The sequence below is a fragment of the Anabas testudineus genome, chromosome 4 (assembly GCF_900324465.2).
Source record: "Anabas testudineus chromosome 4, fAnaTes1.2, whole genome shotgun sequence".
NCBI classification, from domain to species: domain Eukaryota; kingdom Metazoa; phylum Chordata; class Actinopteri; order Anabantiformes; family Anabantidae; genus Anabas; species Anabas testudineus.
This window is the reverse complement of record NC_046613.1, coordinates 17,363,221-17,384,225: the sequence shown is the minus strand read 5'-3', so window position 1 is coordinate 17,384,225 and position 21,005 is coordinate 17,363,221. Positions and strand designations below refer to the sequence as shown.

General features: G+C 39.8%; 1 protein-coding gene across 3 annotated transcripts in view; it reads right to left on the bottom strand.

The window, feature by feature from the left end:
* Window positions 1-21,005, bottom strand: part of zgc:172302 (phospholipid-transporting ATPase ABCA1) — a 24,876-nt gene extending 3,871 nt beyond the window's left edge. Inside the window, exons 1-43 of one of the 3 annotated variants that reach the window (XM_026343892.1) lie at window positions 20,914-21,005; window positions 19,733-19,830; window positions 19,421-19,514; window positions 18,675-18,816; window positions 17,899-18,023; window positions 16,719-16,837; window positions 16,398-16,595; window positions 16,187-16,279; window positions 15,259-15,496; window positions 14,738-14,877; window positions 14,414-14,530; window positions 14,124-14,321; window positions 13,770-13,975; window positions 13,409-13,585; window positions 12,676-12,898; window positions 12,364-12,585; window positions 12,049-12,253; window positions 11,596-11,709; window positions 10,962-11,133; window positions 10,689-10,820; window positions 10,451-10,590; window positions 10,214-10,351; window positions 9,460-9,701; window positions 9,239-9,296; window positions 8,888-9,090; window positions 8,110-8,239; window positions 7,596-7,741; window positions 7,012-7,136; window positions 6,736-6,843; window positions 6,025-6,217; window positions 5,338-5,432; window positions 4,861-4,893; window positions 4,608-4,713; window positions 4,446-4,520; window positions 4,196-4,365; window positions 3,896-4,073; window positions 3,030-3,145; window positions 2,400-2,544; window positions 1,816-1,939; window positions 1,586-1,715; window positions 1,047-1,173; window positions 569-631; window positions 64-170 (exon numbers count right to left, since the gene is read on the bottom strand). In XM_026343892.1, coding sequence (XP_026199677.1) covers window positions 64-170; window positions 569-631; window positions 1,047-1,173; window positions 1,586-1,715; window positions 1,816-1,939; window positions 2,400-2,544; window positions 3,030-3,145; window positions 3,896-4,073; window positions 4,196-4,365; window positions 4,446-4,520; window positions 4,608-4,713; window positions 4,861-4,893; window positions 5,338-5,432; window positions 6,025-6,217; window positions 6,736-6,843; window positions 7,012-7,136; window positions 7,596-7,741; window positions 8,110-8,239; window positions 8,888-9,090; window positions 9,239-9,296; window positions 9,460-9,701; window positions 10,214-10,351; window positions 10,451-10,590; window positions 10,689-10,820; window positions 10,962-11,133; window positions 11,596-11,709; window positions 12,049-12,253; window positions 12,364-12,585; window positions 12,676-12,898; window positions 13,409-13,585; window positions 13,770-13,975; window positions 14,124-14,321; window positions 14,414-14,530; window positions 14,738-14,877; window positions 15,259-15,496; window positions 16,187-16,279; window positions 16,398-16,595; window positions 16,719-16,837; window positions 17,899-18,023; window positions 18,675-18,816; window positions 19,421-19,514; window positions 19,733-19,798 — 5,933 coding nt within the window. In that variant the 5' untranslated portion in view covers window positions 19,799-19,830; window positions 20,914-21,005. Of the gene's footprint in view, window positions 1-63; window positions 171-568; window positions 632-1,046; window positions 1,174-1,585; window positions 1,716-1,815; window positions 1,940-2,399; window positions 2,545-3,029; window positions 3,146-3,895; window positions 4,074-4,195; window positions 4,366-4,445; window positions 4,521-4,607; window positions 4,714-4,860; window positions 4,894-5,337; window positions 5,433-6,024; window positions 6,218-6,735; window positions 6,844-7,011; window positions 7,137-7,595; window positions 7,742-8,109; window positions 8,240-8,887; window positions 9,091-9,238; window positions 9,297-9,459; window positions 9,702-10,213; window positions 10,352-10,450; window positions 10,591-10,688; window positions 10,821-10,961; window positions 11,134-11,595; window positions 11,710-12,048; window positions 12,254-12,363; window positions 12,586-12,675; window positions 12,899-13,408; window positions 13,586-13,769; window positions 13,976-14,123; window positions 14,322-14,413; window positions 14,531-14,737; window positions 14,878-15,258; window positions 15,497-16,186; window positions 16,280-16,397; window positions 16,596-16,718; window positions 16,838-17,898; window positions 18,024-18,659; window positions 18,817-19,420; window positions 19,515-19,732; window positions 19,831-20,913 lie in introns of those variants that run through there. The other 2 variants (XM_026343908.1, XM_026343900.1) reach the window with 2 other exon arrangements.

Genomic DNA, 21,005 nt, shown 5'->3' with positions numbered 1-21,005 from the left:
TTCAAGACACACTGAAAACTCTCCAAACGGGCCACTTTATGTATACGGTGGAGAATGTTTTACCTGTAGTGGTTGAGGAAAGCTTCTCCATATGTGATTGGTGTGTCACCCGTCAGCATGCGAAATGTAGAGGTCTTTCCTGCTCCGTTCACCCCCAGCAGGCCAAAACACTGAGGCACAACAGATACAACATCTAAAAATACATTTTTGTATGCAATGGTATCAGCAGTTGGTAAAATATAACAGATGTTTTTAGTCTCTACAACAGCTACAGTAAGTACTATAGTACTAACAATAACCGTTTTAAATGTAGCTGTACAAGTAGTGTAGCACTGTGTGCTCAGCAGAAGCAGCAGTGATACAATTTGGGGGATTTGATGTGATCCTTGTTTGGGAGAGTTTTCACAGACAAAATTGTGATTCATCAATGGAAATGTGGTGTTTAGTAACAACTGTACACATGACTGATGACAAAGAGTGCAGATAAGAACAAAAATCCAAAGAAGCGTTGGTGTCGTTTCTGTACTGTTAAGTAATGAGTTCTGACTTTGGTGTGGAAGCCTCTCACCTCACCGCGGGGAATCCCAAGGCAGAGACGATCCACCGCCGGCTTCCTGCCTGCTTTATACACCTGCAAAACACAAAGAACAATGCTACAGTGACAACAGAAAAATCTATAAAGAGACATTCACAACATCCCCTACTCCACTGTGTGCGATCACAATTGAGGATTCTCCTTATCGCTGTAGTTGCACATGTTGATTTTAGTAACTTTCTACACATCTGTAAAGTGATCTGTGCAGAACTTTTGGCTGCTGCCTGATCTATAAGTTTCTTGTCTTGTTCAAAGGAAGTCTGTATGATGGTAAACCACAGTCACGATGATTATTCTGTGATCTCGAGGTTGTGTTAAGAGGGAAAATCCCACTGAACAGGGTCCATCCTGCTGCTGTTTGGTTGGTGTGTGATAAAGGTGTAAATATGTGAAATGTTACATCATGCAAACAGCTTTAGTTTTACTTTTGAGCTGTGTATTCAGGTTGTACCTTGCTCAGGTCTATCATGGTGAGAATATCTGATTGGGCTTTGCCACCTTTCACCCTCTCTCTCTCCCTGGCAACGTCTTCGTCCTCTGGACCGAGAGGAGGCATTTCAGGTTCAGTCCACCACGGCCTAAACAGAGATACAATATCAGCTTGGATCATTTAGTTTTACTTCAATTGAACTATGAAAGCTGTCTCGTGAATCTATGGGTAAGGCATTAGTTGGTTTCACAAGCTTATCTATCTTATCTCATTTTACAACTGAGCTTTACAGTCATTTTGGTACAAATGCTGCAGTTCAGTTATAACCAATCACTGTCTGCATTTTATTACAATATTTGTATTGCACTGCCTACAATACTTGAAAATTTATGTCATCCTTTTTCTTGCAAGCTTTAACTCCTGCAGTAAAAACACCCAAAGAAGAAAGGAGGAACCATAACTCAGAAAGCCAAGACCATAATTATGTGAAGACTGATTACAATCATAGTATGAAAAGCAAAAATGGTCTTTTGTCCATTGAGAGCTATTTTTAAACTTACCTGAAGCGAATAAAGAACTTATACTGCAGCAGAATGGTGAAGATGAAGAAGATAACACCTTCCGCTGCCATCGCAAACAGGTTCTTCCCAACAACATCCCACTGAAGAGGTTCCAGATTTGGCTTTGTGCCTGCAGAAGGAGGTAACATACAAGAAGGCAATTACACAGCTTCTGTTTACCTTATGTTTACTTTCTTTACTCATATGGTTGCTACAGGAGATAAAGTTACCCAGTCTCAGGAAGGCGTCTGCCATGGCTTGGTTTTTGGCCATATCGATGAGTCCTCTTCCCAGGCAGAAATGAGGGAAGATGAGAAACACCTTCTTCAGGATTCTGTTTACTTCGTTCAGGTGCTGGAAAGAAAATTTGACCAAGACATTATTCGATAAATGTTATAGGAGCGGCGTTAAATAAAGCACATTATCATAATTAATCGTAATAGTAGAAATGATAAATCACTTAAAATCAACTTGTAGAATTTTCAAGTTTTACAGCTCAATAAAGCAGTGTTGTTGTAATGTGGTTCTATACAGCCTCATATTTCTGCATGTCTGGCAGCCACAACATTAAAACAGCAGGTGGATTTAATGTTTTGGCTGTTTTGATTAAATCTGTTTTAGATCCAGGAGTAAATTGGTGTTTGCTTTATTGTGACACCACGCTTATGCATATTTACCTCAAAGATTTTGGAAAAAACAGGAAGATGTGAAAATAGGCACAATTCATTTTATCCCTGAAGGGTTAATTCATGGTGCTTGAGATTTTTAAAATGTGTATATTATAATACTTTGATCAGATTGGCGCAGCTTGTACCTCATCAACAAACAGCTCCAGGACAAAGGTGGCAATGCTGCCGTTGATTCCAATGAACAGGTTGATGGAGGTAAGAACCACATAAGCTGTGCTCGGCACGGTGAAGACAAAGGATGCCGGGTACATTAGAGGCGTTATGGACCACCTACAGAAATAAAGGAACATATATTACTTTTATTGCTGACCATGAATAAAGTCGGAAAACAGAGACTTTGTTCACCAAGTAATTTGAACGTTTACTGAATTGTAGAATAATTTAATTCTGGAAAATAAATCATCCGGTGTCTGATGAGACAACTTAAAGATTACTACTGAATTACTATACGTCTACCTTTGTAGTTATGTGTGGAGTGAAAAGGGGAATGAGGCAAAGATCAAAATCACGATTCAAGTTTGTGATGTCTCGGCTACACAGGATGTACCTGTGTTCTAAGTTTAATCCTAACCAGGTTCAACATGCTTGTAAAAATTATCTTTGGTGAATGAGACGATTAGATTAAACTGTGGAGACACTCAGATCAAAAGGAAACTGCTGAACCTTGACCATGAGAACAGACACGAGTAACTTTAATCATTCCATTTGGTCAGAATTCATGATACATGACTCCAGGGGAGTCGGCCTAAACGTACCCGTAGAGCAGGAGGAGCAGGACGAGAGCAGGCAGGTTTTTCTCAGAGACATATGACTGCTGCTGGAAACTGATGAAGATCAGCACCACCATGGTGGCAGGAACAGTGTAGTTCAACTGAGAAAATGACAAACTAAATTAGTAAAAAATGTTCACTGGAGTGATTCCCAATCTGAATGTGATGTTGTTTAGGGCAAGATGTTAACAATTGCTACCTGATTATTCAGCTTGTTCAGACTGAAAACATTAAATAAAAAACGTGTCAGTGTATGTGTGTTGCTTCAGCTACTGGGAAAGGATGAAATACAATCCATGATGGACAGTTAGTAGAGCTTTAGTAGAGTAAGTTTGAATTCATTTGTCATGATACTAACTAGCTAAAAAGGTGAAACAAGCCATTTGTGCTAGAAAACAGGAACAACTGCATTTTGACCTCTGTACTAGCACTTCTGCTGTGCAAGTTCCTTCTGACAGGCATTAATGCTTAAATAATAAGTGTGGACATCATTATCATTGCCACATCAGCACATTAAGTAATATCACTTTTCCAAATTTCCAGATCTACCATGTCAACAGATAAAGTTACAGAATATATGACATCAGACAAAGGTCATGTTCTCCTGAAGAAGCAACCAGCAATGTGTGGCTTTTGTCAACCTCAGCTGGCATAACGCAGGAATTACAGCATCACTGACAGACTGAATCTGTTCTGCCTTTCTTCAGCGTCTGTGCTCTCATTTTCTGCAATACTTTGTGATCTGTCGATGAAGTGAAGTGAATTTTGTATAATTCATTTTACAATTTTGGTTACAATGTCGAATATGGCTCAGTAAAGAAAATTAACTTTACTTCCTCTTGAGTACTGACCATGTCCCAGGTAAAGTTGGCGAGCCAGTAGAGGATCGGTTTGACCCCACTGACAAACTGAAGGTGTTTGGCTTTGCTGACTCGCTCTTCAATCAGAAAAAGGACAAAGCTGGCTGGTACAAAGGACATGGCAAAGATCACGCAGATGGAAACCAAAACATCCACTGATGAGGTCATCCTGAAAGAGAACAGTACACAAAATGTACACTGCAGAGATTGTTTATTACATATTATGTGGAGATATACCTTACTTCTATAAAATGAGTTAGGAGCAAAGAGACACCACCACAGTGAACTTACATGGCCATCTCAGTGAGTTGCTCCTTGGTGAGGTTGAGGGGATGATTGTAGGCAGTGATGCCACGTTTCCCCCTCTCTGGACCGGGTGGCAGGCTGGCTCTCAGCAGGCCGTTGTTCATCACGTTGACAAATGACACCATGGCATGCCATCCTTTGTTATTGTACCACACCTGAGTGAAGTGAAGACATTTTTTACTTTAAAACTTAGATTGCTGACATAAAAATACACAGACACACACGCACACCTTACCTTGACGTTGTTTTGACTGTTCAGTCGTCCTAAAAACTCTGGCAGTCGTTTTAAAAGATGATCCAGTGAACTGTTCTGTGACAGACCATGCACCAAATCAGAAATCAGTAAGAACAGGAAGATGGATAGATTTGGATGAACAATATTGCAACCTCACTGTACCTGTGGGACTCTGTAACGACTCCTGATTGCCATGACTGAGTCTTGGACATCATGGATCTGAGATAGAGTCTGGGTGGCTCTGCCCCCAAGGGAGAAGCCTCCATATCTGTACAGAAATTAAACTTTGAAGCAGTTTGATGGTTTTCAGTCCTTCTGGAGAATAAACTTTAAAGAGTAAACTGATTTTAAAAGGCTCACATTATGGACACTAGAACTACAGATACTGCAGATATTTTTTATACCAACAGCTCACCTGAATTCATTCACCCACTTCTTGGTTTTTAGGCTGTAATTGACAAAGAAGGGAAACAGTGAATGAAGGGTTAGGGTTATGAAGGAAACAGGGAAATAGTAAGACATAAGAGTTGAATAAAATTCATATTACATTATGATCCTATTCATATTCATGTATGTTCATTCTGAGTACAGTATTATAATATTATAATGTTTGTGCCACATGATCTGAATGAAGTTAGTGTGTACATATCTGTACATGCACAACTCAAAAAGATGATCAGCTTTTCTTAATTAGTAAGATTAAGAGTTTTATTGTACTGTATATTACCTAGACTGAGAAATAAAAATATTTATCTTTATTTCAAGGCACATTAGGAAACAAATTCTAAAAAAACAACAACAAAAACCTAAAATGACTGAACAAAAGTAAATAGCAAATGAAAAACTGTTGGAAAAATGACACTTCATTTCATTTACTATGTTAAATAGGTACCTTTTCTTGAGGATCTGAGGGTAGGTCTTCACCAGGTAATCAGAGATGTTATAACTTGTCAGATTTTGTAAGATGTCTCCAGTCAGTCTCTTAATCTGAAAAACAAAAAAACAAACAAACCAAAAGACAAAAAAACAAATTCAGTCTTTGACTGAATGACCAAGCACAGAATAAACTCAACCTGAGTCAACCTGCAACCTTCTGTTCCTTTCAGGGGTCGCCACAGTGAATCATCTGCCTCTATTTAACCCTCTCCTCTGCATCCTCTTCTCTCACCAACTAACTTCATGTCCTCTCTCATTACATCCATAAATCTCCTCTTTGGTCTTCCTCTACACTTCCTGCCTGGCAGCTCCAACCTGAGTATCTGTTTACCGATATGTTCACAAATCTCTCCACTGAACGTATCCAACCACCTCAATCTGGCCTCTCTGGCTTTCTCCAAAGCTCCCTCTTCAACTCTTTTCCACACCCTCTGTTTTGGCTTTGTCTAAATTTAGTTAGAGTTTAACTTTTCTTTAGCTTCATTTCAAATGTAAAGATTAAAATAATCTCATTATCAGCATATGAGGATCATTTGCTGTTATTTCCGGTACATCCTGAAACCTCTGGTGCAGTACAGTCGTATCATTTAACATCATATTCTGCACACACAGTAAATCAATCACGATTTGACCCCATGCTGACCTGTGGAGGCGGCAGTCCACCAGCACCCTGTGGGCAGTCGGGGAGCATTCGGCGGATGTTCTCTGTGCTACACTGACATTCTGGAGAGGGTCTGTCTCTGCTCCAGTTGCCTCTGTTGAACATCTCCCAGGTGGAGTAGGAGACCTGAGGACGCATGAACAGACTTCCCCGCTCACCTCCACACTGAGTTCTCCTGCAGCGAGAAAACAGAGGTGAGGTTTGTGGTTTTAGCATTGAAATGTTGCCTTAATATCTGATATTAAAGAATCTAGAACAAATATTTAAATGGTACACAAATGTCCCTAAAGGCAGAAATGTGTGTTTGCAGAGTCAAAGCTTCTAATTGGTATTTCTACTGGAGGGCACAAGTTGCTTAATAAACTAAATCAAAAGGCTAAATCCCCATGTGAATAAATATTAGTTTTACCTTTGAATCTATCCCTATTCAAGGAAAGAGTAATGAATGTAATTATTTGTGTGTTTTTTCATTTAAGTCTATTCTATTATCTGTTTCTAGCGAGTACATTTTATTTTTATGGCACTTTTCATACACAATGGCAAAGTGCCATTGTGAAGCAAATATTATAAACATTTATGAAAATTAAAAAACCATCAATCTGCACCACAAAAAGCACACTTTTTATAGTTAGTTTATATTTATTTTTTGTTTCTCCGTTTACTGAAGTCACTGACAACAAATTCTTGACTTACGCACTACTGTCTTCTTCTTCTGTCTCCATGCACTTGGTTCCAAAACCTGGCTGGTCAAGCAGAGCTTCCAGGAGGTTCTCCATTTCAGGGTTCCCTGGGGCATCATTACTGAAATTTTTGATGTGAAGGAACTCATCAGAATAACATAGAAGTTATTTCACATTAAAAAACATTCAGTTTCTACTCTGTGACACAGTATTTTTTACTAATTATTGGGAAAAGAAGTTGCCTAGAAGTCTTTTCTGTGCTGATTAAAGTAGCGGAGAATAGACCCACCTAAAGAAAGTGTATTGTTCTCCGTACATCCACGGTTGCAGCTGCAGGGCAGGGTACTTCCCAAACGGAGGTACGATGAGGCTGAAGAGCAGGGCGAGCAGCACAAATACAGCAGGCAGAACAATCTGAAGCACAAATCAACAGTCAACAAAACTATTAGTCAACAATCAATTTATCAACTGAGTTTTAAAATTGAAGAATGGGCATTATACACTCATTGATGTGTGACAGCGCTCACACTATTTTACTCTGCAGTGCTTTTTCATACAGGTAGTTGGTAGGTGGAGTGTGGGAGGCTGGGAGGTTTGTTTGAAACTGCAAAATCTGGGGCATAAAGGACAGCCCTTGAAAGTCTTGTCGCTGTCTCTTGCTGGAGTCTGGTATCCACCCACACCTACTTTCTTTTTTTTTAGTCAAGCAAGAGTCAATAATGCAGAACACTGACTTTAGCTTGACTAACACACCTGTTTGGTTATTTTGATTTCATAATCTGCAGCCTCCCTTTTTGCTGCCAGTCTTGAGCCAGGTTGTAACACATGACAGAAATTGTTTTTTTGAGTTTAGATGCTGCTGTTTGCCTTCACCTGTGCAAAGAAGCCCCTGCGGCTCCTTCGAGCATAAAGCCAGCGTTTGATGAACAGAGCCCTCAGCTGCTGCCAGGTAAGCCACCAGCCGGTCAGAGGGATGCCACCTCGGCCATCTCCACTCAGTAGGTCTGTCTCCTGCGGTTCTGCAAAAAAGAAGAAAAGCCCCCCGTGAGTGACCTTCACCTTTGACATGATGGACCAGTGTATTCCTGAGTTTCTATTTAATTTCCATGTCAAGAAACTCATGTAGCTTGTGTATTAGAAATTAGATTATTTGTGAATTCTAACAGTTAGGGATTTAAAACACATTTCTTTTTTCCTAATATTTTTCTGTTTAAAAGGAGATTTTCAGTGGTGGTAATGTGAAGGTACCTTGCTTACGTAGCCTTTTCTTTCCTGGCAGCATTATGAGTAAAAACAGTAACAACTGGAGATGAAATGGTTACTGATTGTAACACTGTGTGGCGTGTACACAAATCTAAGGTATGCATATGCACAAATTAGTGCTTACCTGTCTCTGCTTCTTCAGCATTTTGCCTTCTTACTCTCTGCCCAGCTGACAGTTGCCGGCGGCTGGGAGATTGAGGCTGTAGCTCTGGTTCAGCATCCACACCAGTTTCCTCTGCCACTCTCAAAAAGATCTGAAAATAAACAGAATGATCACGATAAAAGGCTAAACTCTTCTTTATAAACACAACAGAGCGACAGAAATTCACATGCAGTAGAATGGAGTCTGTCTTCAGTCACTGATCTGATCTGAGGTGCAGTGTACACTGAGTACACTTATCAGGCTCTATAAGTCTGCTATCAGTGCTAATCTGACGCTAACGTTAAGCACATTATGAGCATGGCGACTCCACAAATATTTAGTGCTCCTAGCTATCGTTACACAGTAGATGATCTATGCAACAAAATGCACCTTATTCATTTATTTTGTTTACTTTTAATTTACTTTTGATGCAGTACAGAAACAATTAAATGCAGTATGCATCTAACTGTAAGTTCAAAAGCAAAAGAAGTGAAAATCACAAAGTGTTTGCAACATTGCCCATCAAAGACTGTACCCCTCAAACTGTTATCACACTATGCGTACTGTATATATGATCAACTGTAGACTATATGGCTGCAGATACATGTATAATTAGGGCAGATGAACTCTAAAACTCTCAAAACATTTTTTTTAAACTTGATTAAGTCTAGTAAGTCTAAAACTCTTAAATCCCATATTGTAAATAAGCGTTGCCTTCCTTGTTGCCACTTGCTCAGGTGACTTATTGCAAAATGTTCACCTCCTCTAGTGTACTGTCTGACAGGCCGTAGCTACTGATTCCCAGCTCGGGCAGCCTCTGATCCAGTTCAGACAAGAAGATGGCCAGACTGCTGTCTTTGGCGGCCGTCTGTGGCAGGTTGATCACCGCCTCACGTCCTGACTCCTCCACCAGTCTTGCACCTGGCATGTAATGCTGGGCCAGGGAGAGCAATGCTACCAGATCTGCCACAAACATGACAGAGAAAAGATGAAATATGTGCCGAAGTGGACATCGACATCTACCCGTTCTTGTAGAGAGCATGACCAAAAACTGCACCTTACTAACACTGAACTGTGGACTGTCAAAGCCAAACACCAGTTAAATACTCACATGAGCTGCTCTCCTCACTTCCCAGTCCTGTATCTTCACTCATGGACGACTCACTGTCCTGAAACACAAAGCAGGGTTCTCAGCATTTACATAGGTGACTACAGGACCAGGACTACTTCATGATAACATGGCTGATTTAAGCATTAATTTATTTTCAACACATTTATGTTTGCACTTCTGACTTTTCCTGGATAATTAAAAATTCAGAAAAAACATCAGACCTTGAGAGGAGGCAGCTTGTTGGTACTGATACTTGCACTGGTGCAGATACTGGTATTGCTGGGAGTGCTGGTTTCCAGTCCCTCCCTCTTCACCACAGTGAGGTAGTAACCAGACCCTAGTCGGGATTTCAAGAAGAGTGGCGAGCCGCAGCAGCACAGCTCTCCTTGGGAGATGATGGCAATCCGGTCCCCTAGCAACTCTGCCTCATCCATGTAGTGAGTGGACAAGATGATGGTCCGGTCTGATGGAGAAAACAGTAGCGACAGACAGCTCATTGGACCTGTCAATTATTTTATTATGTACTTAGTTCTCTCTAGGTCTTGATTCTCTGGGTCATTTTTTTGATTAATAATGAAACACAGGAAGAAGGCCAGTTCAGAGCTAGCAGAGCTTAGGTTTTTAGATTGGTAGATGTCAAATGGTGAAAGAAAAGAAAGGACTGATTTGTCAAGAGAAGAAACTTACACACTAACTCTGAGCAAAGCAGTGCTGTCAGTATGTTTTTATGTTCTGATAAAACTAAACATTTTAGAATATTTTGTTATCGAATTCAAGTAAAAATCTAGGTGAGCATCACATTACACGTACAGCTGCTCCGAGCTGAATATTTTGTTCTGTTCTGTTTTAGCACTGAGTTTTAATTTTAGTGTGACTGTAACATTATGTTGACTCCACACTCACAAGAAAGCACAATGAAAGTAGGTATACTATGTTCTTTTTGATTAAAATACTCATTTTGCAGCGGTCACACACCTTTGCGGTATTTGAGCAGCAAATCCCAGATCCCTCTGCGGGAATAAGGGTCAACACCAGCTGTAGGTTCATCTAGAACAACCACCTTAGAGCCTCCGACGAACGCTATAGCCACAGACAGCTTCCTCTGCATCCCACCTGACAGACACAGCAGGAAGGTTTATAAAAAGCTGTTTCATTAAGAGTATATAAATAACTAAATCAATGCTAATGTTTCACATTTAACTGACAGTTTACCAGATAGGTTTTTGGTCTGTTCATGTCGTTTGTGCAGTAAACCGACATCATCCAACAGAGTGTCCAGCTCAGCCTTCACCTCTGCTTCAGACAATCCCTTCAGACAGCCATAAAACCACACGTGCTCCTCCACTGTTAGTCTGAGAGACACACACACAAAAACACCCCGACAAAATATGAAAGTCAGTTGACATCATTTCAGCTTACAGCTTCTCACCAGCAGACATGTGAATCTTACATGTCAAACAGGACATTGTGTTGTGGACAAACTCCCAGGGTCCTCCGGATGAGGTCCATGTCGTGGCGAATGTCCATCCCCTTAATGTAAATGGTCCCTGAGGTGGGTGGGAACAGGCCCGTCAGGACAGATCTGACAAACGTGGTTTAAATTTAGAATTAGAGCTTTAATCATGACTTTTTACAAGATTGAATGTTTGTACATTAACAGCTATCTAATGCACAGCTAGATAGAACAGCTCAGTGTTATGTTACAGTCCTCAATCATACTCACATGGTGGTGGTTTTGCCAGCTCCATTGTGGCCGAGGAACGAGGTGATCTGCCCCTCGTAGAACTTCAGGTTGAGGTGGTTGACAGCCAGTTTGGCTCCCTTCTTGTAGATTTTCACCAGGTTTCTGATGCTCACACCCAGTATCAGATTAGTAGGTTCTGGTTCGATGTGATCTGATGGCACATAGCATGTAAATTTAAAGATTTAAAAAAGGGAAGCATGTATGTTAACATCAGGAAAATTAAAAAAGACTACCTACTATGTATTTGCTCTTACTGAGATTTATAATCAACAGCACAGTGTATAGTATGTGAGCACAAACCACCAGCTGAATGGTCAACGTGTTTATTTGTTGAGAACATAATTCCTTCAACTACTACCACTACTACAGAAAACAACCTAAACTCTCTGGACTAAGTCTTGATTAATAATATTCAGCTTCTGTTTCCTTGTGTTTTTAAAGACTGCTTTTAATCGATAACCAGTCAAGTAAACTTTCCACTGCAGATCAGGCAAAAAAAGTCTATAACCATGACCATGCATATTTACATGACATGTCATACAATAAGGGTCAACACCAGCTGTAACAAACATAAAAAGAGCAACATTATGCAGCAGCCTCCAGAGTCTCATACCTTCATCTTGTTCTGTAGGTGCTGGAGGGATCGGCATGCCTGCCTCCAGTGGAGCCCCACCCCAGTAGTTCAGCTGAAAGACAAAGTACCAGGGCCTGGGGATCCCATACTCACCTGGTGTAAAAACACACATACGCATTTATAGTTGTAATACACTATAAAAAAGAAAACAGCAGGGAACTCAATAAATAATATTAGAAAATAGCAATTGTGTTTATTACTAAGATTTAGATGGACTTTTGAAAAAGATGAAAATGGAAATTGGACATATACATAGCCATAATATTGATTTTTTTGTATTGATTTTGCTAGTCATAATCTGATGATTTTAGTAATACTTGCTTAATAACTAAAATCTGCCAGACTCACTCCCCTAATTTTAAATTTTTTGCGGTGGCATCTCCCTTCTTTCCTAGCTAAATAAAGGACGTATAAAAACAAATTCTGTTGTACCAGGGAACACGGCTTCGATGTACCAGGCTGCAGTGGCATAGATGAAGGCGTCCACATAAAGCATGATTATAGAGGTAGAGAAGTTGTACGAGTCTCCATCCACAAGGCTGGAGTGCAGGTTATACCACTGGATACCCACACCTTGCTCCTCATACTGAGAAAAATATTCACACCCAAACCCGAAGGCCACAGGAGAGAGAAAACTCTACGGAAAGAGACATAAAGCATTAAATACATTTAATTTAATGGTACTTTTTCTTGTTTTGTGGCTATGAAGCTCTATAAAAACCTTTGAGTAATAATTTTTTTACTCACAGCGAGGACTTTGTGTATGGTTTTCAGGTGGTCTCTCCAGGCAACACACAGTACATAGGGCAGGTAGAGGCTGAAGTATATGAGTCCCCCACAGGCAGCAGCCAGGTTGGCTTTGGAGAAGAATGTGCTGATCAGAAAACACTGCATGATGGTGGCGGTGGCAAATGCCATGAGGAAGAAAAAGACAACTGTCGGGTTGCTGTACGGCAAGATATCACCCCACTGGAAGGAAAGAGATGAAAGGGATCATTGAACAACAAGAGACAAAAGTTAGAGCAGGAATTTATCACAAGCAGCTGGTTGTCATCTCGCCTTGAGTAGAGCAATAAGGAGCGCTGCAGAGACCAGGAAAGGAACAATGCTGCTGATGAACCAGCTGAACCACAGTGTTCCTGTGCCAAGACCCATAATCCTCATGGTTTCCTTCAGCCTCGCCTCCTTCTCATACACCACGCCTTTAATGATCATGGCCACCGAGTAGATCCAGGCCAACGTCATGAAGAGCGGCAGAGAGCGGTTGAGCACTCGAAGGAAACTGTGGGAACAGAAATCGTAGAAATTATTTAAAAAATGTTATTGTAACTATTTCTTATTACATTCATTTTCATGGTTCACTAAAGTACCACTAACTGCACATCTTTGTACCCAATCTGAAACTGATTTATTTAAAAACGAGAAAAGATTAAAGCCCAAGAACAGCAAGAAATTACCCCAGGATAAATAGACCTAATACAAAATGCAGTCACAGTCTAAACAGATCACACATGCAGGCATCAGTTCATTAGATTAGGTAAAATACACTGTAAAAGAGCAGCAATGTAAAAATAATACTATTATAATTATTGTAAAGTCAAAGAAACTAAAGCAATTTGTTTGTCAAAGATATATAATTAAATAATATAAATAATTAAAAAGGATTCTCTTGGCTATTAGACATATTGACACACAGACCTGAGACCTGTCAGTTGAACTAGAATATGAAAGCTCCGGTCTTGATTCCTCAGAAGTTTCTAAAAATATCCATTTAGATCAACACTAGACTCACACGTCGTCTACATAGCAGGGGTAGGGCATCTGCTGGATGTAGATGCCCGTGTTCTGTTGAACACCGGTCAGGAATCGGCTCACAGCTCTCTCCACCAGGTCCTGGATGTACACAAAGCCGCCCCAGACGTAGCGCATGTCATTAAACGGGTCAGCTGCTGGGCCAGGATCCCAAAACCTGAAGAACAAACACCAGAATGTTTGATATACAGGTGCTGGAGCTTTGAACAGCAGCTACTTGTAATAAATGTAAAATATATATATCTTGTTGAAGATTAACATCACTCACTTTTCTCACAATTACAATAAAAACGTGTAGAAACTGTAAATGGATGTAGGAAAAAACAGAAGGTCGTCAGCACCTGTCCTTGATCTTGTTGGTCCGAGTAACATCATCAATGTCCATTCGAATCTTGTAGGTGACGTGGGGCGGCAGCTTGGGGGATGAAGAGTTGGGCAGCAGAAAAACTACCCCTGCCCAAAACTCCCTGTCCTCCAGTAGCTCCAGTGCTCTGTCCACCAACTGTCCCTCAGTCTCCAACCCCTCCAGTTTGTTTAGAGAGAAACACTGCAGGAGATGGCAGGAAATAAATCTGTAAACTGGCTAAAGCATTCACTTTTCACTAGAGCACTGTTTTACCACCACACCAATTTACACAAACAAAAGAATCATACAATCAAATAATAATAAATAATTATAAAAATGAGGAAAGGACCTCAGTGACTTGTGCCAGAGTGGTGATGGTGTGGCTGATGTTGTTGTAGATGTCAAGCCATGTAGGTGGAGCTCCAGGCTTCCTAGGGGCATCTGGTGAGGGTGTAGACAGGAAACGTGCGATCCGAGAGGCTGTCCATGACGTGTTCTCTAAACGCATGTTGACTAGTACTGCAAACTCCGGCCGTCTCAACAAACTCTGTTTTACACATACAGACATATTATAAAATTTGAATTATTTTAACATTAAACATGTTATAACAGGTTTTTTCTTCCTGTAGAGAGCCTGACCTGCAGCAGCTGAATCTCTACGCTGCTCTCCATGTAATTCTTGATTTGTGGTCCCACCTCAATCCAGGCTTCATTCAGCTCCTGCAGGAGCCGCAGGTCTGCGAAAGTCTTGTTCACCTTCAACAAATACAACTAAGAATTAGTTTAAATGGATAATCATCAGCAAACACCTGGAGGCTTTGTTAGAATTACTAACAATTAACAGTTAAGCAGACAAACAGTAATTTTCTTACAAAGTCGCTGATCAGTCTTGATCAGATTAAATTCACTTTTAACATATTAAAACAACTTTAGGCTGATTCTTCAAGCTCTGGCTTGCGGTACCTCTTTCATGACTTGTTGCACTGCGGGAGTGTTTGGTGTGTACAGCAGTTTTCCAATAAAAAGAGGTTTAATTCCTCGCCACACAATGCGAGCCAGAGGGTTGGATTCCAGACCCCGGATCAGACTTTTACAGAATGGAGCTGCAGCAAGGAAACAACATACTGCTTAGAGCAAATGTTTGATACAGCACCTGGTTCACAATACAACCAGTGGACACAGAACATTGTTGTTAATTTTGGATATTCTTACTACAAAAGCATCAAACCACATGAAATACAGTTGACTTTAATGTACAATATGCAAATTATTTGAAAGGTTCAGAGGAGCCCTTGCATTGGTTTCAGTGTTATATAGCAGATCATTACCTGTAAAACAGGAAATCATTCACTCACTTGCATGATTAAATAGACTGTGAAGGCAAAGAACTGATCAAATATCAGCACAGATTTCCATCCATACATAATGACACTGGATGAGAACAAAGGTGCTACACACAAAGTTGGATCAACAAACTCTCTTACTGGTCTTGTTGTCGTGTTCCATGTCGGTGTCCTCGGTGCCGTTTTTGCCTAAAAAGGACTTGATGTCATTGTCTTCATACCAGTTGAGCGATGGGATGCGTTCGCCACCAGCCTCAGGGTGGCCACACATGATCCTTGAAAAAGCTCGGAAACTCTCTCTGGGCAGCGTGGTGCGGTTCTCAGGAGACAGAAGATGAAGAGCTGCGCTCATCTCCATGAAGCTGGAGAGGGAGGAAAACTGGGTGAAGACAGAGGAGTAAGAGAGAAAGAATTCAGAAAGAAGGAAGAAAAAGAAAGGAAACACGGAAGAGGGCAGAAATGCAAAAGTGGGTCAGTACAAAAATTGACAAAACACTGAGATATCTGTCAGCAAATGAGCTAATTTCAACTCAACCTGACTCTAATCACACCAAAAATAATCTGAAGGCACTTATGACAGATATCTCTCTGAAGGTACTTATTCAACTATATGAGACATAAAATGGCAGAAAAAACATGAAATGCTTAAAACTATGCCTAAAATCATTTGTTTGTTGTTTGAGTAGATGAAACCATAGAATGATTTACTAAATAATTAGATATTAAAATAGTTTTTGTTGATCAACTGATCAATTAACTGATCAATTATTGCAACTCTACACTGAAATTACAATAACAAAAAAGTTGTAACTATTAACTTAAAGTTCTGCTACAAGCTGCAGGGTGAATGACATCTTACTATATGATAAAACAGTGTCAATTTAAAAAGCACAGGCTGCTTTTCCTCAAATCCGGTCTCAATTTGTTCAATATCTCAACTTTAACCAAACATATTGACCTATTGATAATAAAAGTGGAGCACTTTCTAAAAATCTGTCTAATCTACAGACTCTTATCTGAACTAAATACAGACTTGGTTGGATATAAATGATCAGGTTCACGTTCTTACGTCATCCATGAGCACAGCCAGCTCCTGGGAGACTGAGGTGACGGCCTGGCTGATGATTCTGAGGTCTTCAGCGTTGGCCATCAGACGGTCTCTCTGACAGAGAGAAGAGATGCCGCTGGTATTTACTGTAGCTCATCAGATATAAGAATAAAGAAAAAAGCACAAATTGTATTTTTGCAATAGGAAGGTTTCTTTTTTCTGTGATTTCTACCGAGAAGAACTTGGTAAAGTCAAGTTGAGTTAGAAAAAGGCGTTCGGCCTCTTGTAGGATGTCAGCGGGCAAGTCACACAGCTGAGTCTGAAGATCATTTGTGACTGGTTGTCCTCCGCCCACCGTCAGAAACTGTCCTAACATGCTCGTATTACACACCAGATCTTTCAGCTGCATCTGAGCTCCAGACAGAGCAACCTGGATAGAGGAACATACTTTACTAGGTAGAATTAATTAATTAATTTAACTGTGGGCTTCAGTGGGTCACTATTCTGGACATTTAGAAATGTGTTATTTAAGGATTTACAGCTGATATCTCACCTGAAAGTTAAGATGAGCTTTCATCAACTGGTCAACAGTCTCTGGAGACAAGCTGGCATTAGTCAGGAGGAAGGTGGAAAATGTCTCATTGGCTCTCAGGTATTCTTCAACAGGGAGATCTGACAGAAACATTAGTAATGCAAATAACATCTAATAATAATAGATCTTCTCAGGTTGTTGAACAGGTTAGTTCATGCTCTGTCAGACAATAATAGGCATTTTTAGTCTACAAATATTATAAATCACTTGTAGTTTTTTCAGGTATAAATTCATCCAATCCAAAGTACATCACTGAAAACTAAAATACTGTGTTGACCACTGGCTGGGTAACTAATTTAGGCAGATACCATTGTTTGTAAAACCTGTGTTCTTCTTGCTCCAGTAAAGTGCAACCAAAATTAATAAACTCTAACTGAACTCAGGTCTGGAGGCAGAAACAGTGTGTTAATTAATAACTACATTTTTCTATCATTGATAGTGATGACTTGCATACAGCCGCCCATTTCTGGCTGGTGTTGCCTAATTTAGTTTGAATAAAAAAAAACATCCGGATACATTACATGATTCACAATACAAATTTCCTGTAATAACAACCTGCACAACATCAAAAACTGGTTCTTTTGTTTTGATTTTCCTGTAACACAGACAGAGGTGCCAACAGAAATGTTGCCTCAGGTTTAAAAGGTGAAGTAACCAGCTACTTTTAACAAATTTCTTTACTGTATCAGTGGGTAAGGATTCAGGGTTTCAACACATGTCTGGTATCATAAAAAAACTGTGAAGAAGCTGCAGCTTCATTCGACTGTTCATCTACAATAGTAGGTGTAATTGAATCTGTCCACAGTTTGGAGGAGATAAACAGAGTCTCTGTCGCTTTCACAGCAGCAGTAAATAGCCTCATTCAGACGGTCACTTGACACTTGTTTGAAGTCCTTCATGGTTTTACTGTAACCTCTCAGTACTGATCTGATAAGTGTGAGTGAATTTCTCTGCTCTCATCTCTATGTTGATTTCATTTCACTCTTTTTTATAAATTTTGTGATAAAGAAAGGAAGTTAAATTTTTCAAAACGTAATTTAATGACTTTCTGGCTGGAATTACCCAATCACAGTTTAAATGTCACTTTGCCCAAGTGACAATGTAGCCCTTCACAGCACAGCTAGAGGAGATTCAAACAAACCTGGCCAGGCTCCAGGTCTTTCTCCCAGTCTCTGGACACTGTCCATCAGGTCCTGAAAGCTCAATGAGCTCCGGTTTCCGCTGTAGGACAGAACAGTCTGGGTGTCCACGAACAGACGAGACAGTCTAGAGGAGAACAACAATAACAACAACAGGAACTCTTACTGAGACAGACACATGCAGGTAATGCCAACACAGTTTTTATTTAACCAGCAAACACCACTTTCTGTTGTAGTTAGTAAAGTGTATCAGAGTGGAAAGATTTAAATAGGATTAATTCAAACATGAATGTGGAAAATAGAAACATAAAGAAAGTTTCCATTTCACACAAGTCATATGAAAGGCTGCAGCAAAGAATTATCAATAAAGGGAATCAATAAAGTATGTGATTGTTATTATTATTATTTATGAATCATGAATGATTGGTTTAAATGTCAGAAAATAGTAAAATAAATAAATGAATACATATATAATAATAACATATTTTATTGAATCAGCAGTCCAGTAACCAAAAATATTAAAATAATAAAACTATTTTAAAAAGTTTACAGTTTGAAAACATTGGACCAAGCTGTGCATATTTCGATTCTAAAATCACATTTATTGACATTAACCTCTAGACTCTAGAATCTAAATCTTTCTGCACAGTTTAAAATTCTCAAGATCTTCAAGACTGACCGCAGTGTATCATGAATTAAATTATCAGTGAGCAACAACCCTTCTGTAAACTACACTGCCCCTAACATCTCCTTCTGCTTTTACCTCCAGTTTACCTACATGGAGTTGTCAAAGTTGCCAACTTGGCCCGGTGTCTCCCCTGGTGTCGGGCTTTGAAAGCAGGGGTTGTTGATGTTGCAGATTATACCCTGAATCCAGGGCAAGGTGCCTGCTGATGGCAAAGCCTTGTTTGGAAAGTGACCTACAATCGAAGGCAGAGAAAAACAAATACAAATAATTCAATACTAGGAGATTAATCAGAGACACAAACAACACAAGTACTGTGGACTGACCTGAAGCTAATTGAGCAGCCACCTGACTGAACAATAATCCTAGCACAAACCTCCAGTCAGACAGCTGTAATCAAACTGTAATCTGTGTAATTAGGTCACACAATATTATTAAATTATCATTATAACCTTCTCATACAAGAAAAGTGACCTAAAGAACACAATAACAAAAAAGAAGCAGTCGTCTCCCCCTTTGTCTTTATGTAACAAATGTCTTTTCATGCTCACAAGCAAATTATGCAAAATATTTCTGAATACTTCCTTTCTGCTCCTACATACAGAATGTTTTGTGTTTTATTATGTTACCATGTGATCATATGCCTCCTTAAAATAGTTGTGTGGACTTCTTAAACAAGGTCAAAAGCACAGCAGGTTAGGAAAACTAATGTGCGTGCATGGCACAAGAGTCACTCTCTGAGTTAATCCTCTTTTGCTGGTTGGCAAAGGCTAATTTTTCAGACCTGTAAGTGTGTGTGTGTGTGTCTGGAAGAATGGGCATTACATAATATCACTCACATTGGCTCTGTTTGTAAGGAGGGTGTGAATGACGAACAGAGATCAGGATGACGAAGAGGAAGAGTGGCCAGAGGAGCTCAATGATCAGCTGGATCTGCATGAGAGGAGAGCATGGGAGCTGTTATCAGTTCATCGAACTGTCTATTAGCAACCAGCAGAACAAACCAAATCACATAATCACCTGGTTTGGCCTTCAAGGCCTTCTTCAAGAAAAAGCCATTTGCTTATGTAATATCTAGGCTTTGTCTAATATTATATTTTTCCTTACAGAATAGAATCTTTTATATTTGAGTGAAGAGAAAATGTGGCCACCTTGTTCCTCCTGCGATATGTGACATTCTTCCAGAGCAAGAGATAAAGCTGTCTGAAAAACCCCATGTCTCTCAACAGCTACCAGCCATGATGAGATCCTGCAAAATATAAAAAGTGGTGGGAAAAAGTTCAGTATGACATTCAGGTTACCAGGTTTTTAGAGACACATGTCATGAAACTGCTGTGTCCCAGGTGAGGGCATTTATCTAATTTCATTGTCATCCCTGTATCACTGTTTTATTGTGTTGATGCATTTGTGTGCTGTTCTTTTAAATATAGTAATTTCATTACTTTGGCCAGTAGTGAGAAAGTGTGCCTGACCTTTCCCCTGTGGAGGACAGAACTGTGGCTGAGACAGATGAGTTAAATCCTCACAGGAAAGGTCCTGTGAGGTTTTTTGACAAAAATATGTTGGAGAAACCTAATCCTCCTGTAGGAGGGAAAGCAAACAGCCTCTTTTTATACTTATTGTGTGTGAAGGTTGTCTTTTGTGCGGGCTGTGATCTGCTCAAGACAGACAATCCTCTGCTTTATCCTGAAATCCTCCTGATCCTGACAGCTTAACTGTGCTACTCTAAGACTTTTGCCCTACGAATACCTTTAGTTTTGACTGTGGCACCTTCTGATTGTTTTGTAGTAAATTATCTGAGAATCTGGCTCATGGTTTGTACCAGGTTAGAAATGCATTGCAAGGCTCAGCTCCTTTGCAAATCAACTACACATCAAGTCAATTTTCTGCATTAACCTGCAGAAAGGTGTAATTGACATTTCAGAAAGGTTTATGGCAATGTGATACTGTACATTTGTCACTGTTCCAAGCTAATTTGGTGTTAATTTCAATAATTTAACTGATACAAACTGCGCATTACAGTGAATTATAGCTTAGTACTATATAAACAATAGGAAGGCATTTCTGCATCTTCATTTTGAGATTCAACTTAAATGTCAAACAATACGTAAAACTAATATATAATCCAAACAGTGTAATTATTGCAATAATGAGTGATTATAATTATTAATAATTACTAGTAGGTTATGCTAAGAAGAAACTATTAGCTAGCTAGCTAACCGGCGTAACATCAGGCTATACTAGCGTCCTCTTTGTAGCTGTAAAAGGGCACACACACCGGCGCTTTCAAACTAAACAAATTAAATGCAATGATATAATAGTTAATGATTACCTTTCTTGTTTAAAGCCGATGAAGCCTCCTTCAAGTGTTTCAGAAACAACATCCGTCCGTAGCTTGTCATTGAACTACTTCCCCAATGTTTG